We start from the raw sequence: 345 nt of genomic DNA on the forward strand, positions 1-345 counted from the left end.
GGCGTGGCCGGAGGGGCGTGCGTGGTCCTGCTGCTAGGCCGTGTCCACCTCGCGCAGCCTGTAGTCCAGGATGGTGTCCTGGCCCTGGAACTTGAAGTAGCCCTGGAACTTCTTCTTCTGGAGCAGGAGGGGAAACCAGTAGCTGTCGTCCGGCCACATGTGGGCGAAGGGGATCTGGTCCAGGGGGAACCACTGAGGCCGCATCTCTGTGGGTGGAGAGCACGGATTCCAGCCCGGACTGAACCGGCCCGAGGAGCCCGCGAGCAGTGCCGCCAGGAGCACCTCCCCTGGGTCCTCAGGCTGTGGTTGCAGAGCAGGAAGGGGTCGGGGTGCTGGTGCCCCGGG

The 345-nt window shown here is 67.0% G+C and overlaps 1 protein-coding gene across 2 annotated transcripts in view; it reads right to left on the reverse strand.

Annotated features, from left to right (window-relative positions):
- Positions 1-345, reverse strand: part of NUDT1 (nudix (nucleoside diphosphate linked moiety X)-type motif 1) — a 5471-nt gene that overhangs the window by 182 nt on the left and 4944 nt on the right. The window contains exon 4 of one of the 2 annotated variants that reach the window (XM_005883364.2): positions 2-206. In XM_005883364.2, the coding sequence (XP_005883426.1) occupies positions 34-206 (173 nt within the window). In that variant the 3' untranslated portion in view covers positions 2-33. Of the gene's footprint in view, positions 207-345 lie in introns of both variants that reach the window. The other variant, XM_014530990.1, reaches the window with a different exon arrangement.

This window comes from Myotis brandtii, unplaced genomic scaffold, assembly GCF_000412655.1.
Source record: "Myotis brandtii unplaced genomic scaffold, ASM41265v1 scaffold786, whole genome shotgun sequence".
Lineage (NCBI taxonomy): Eukaryota > Metazoa > Chordata > Mammalia > Chiroptera > Vespertilionidae > Myotis > Myotis brandtii.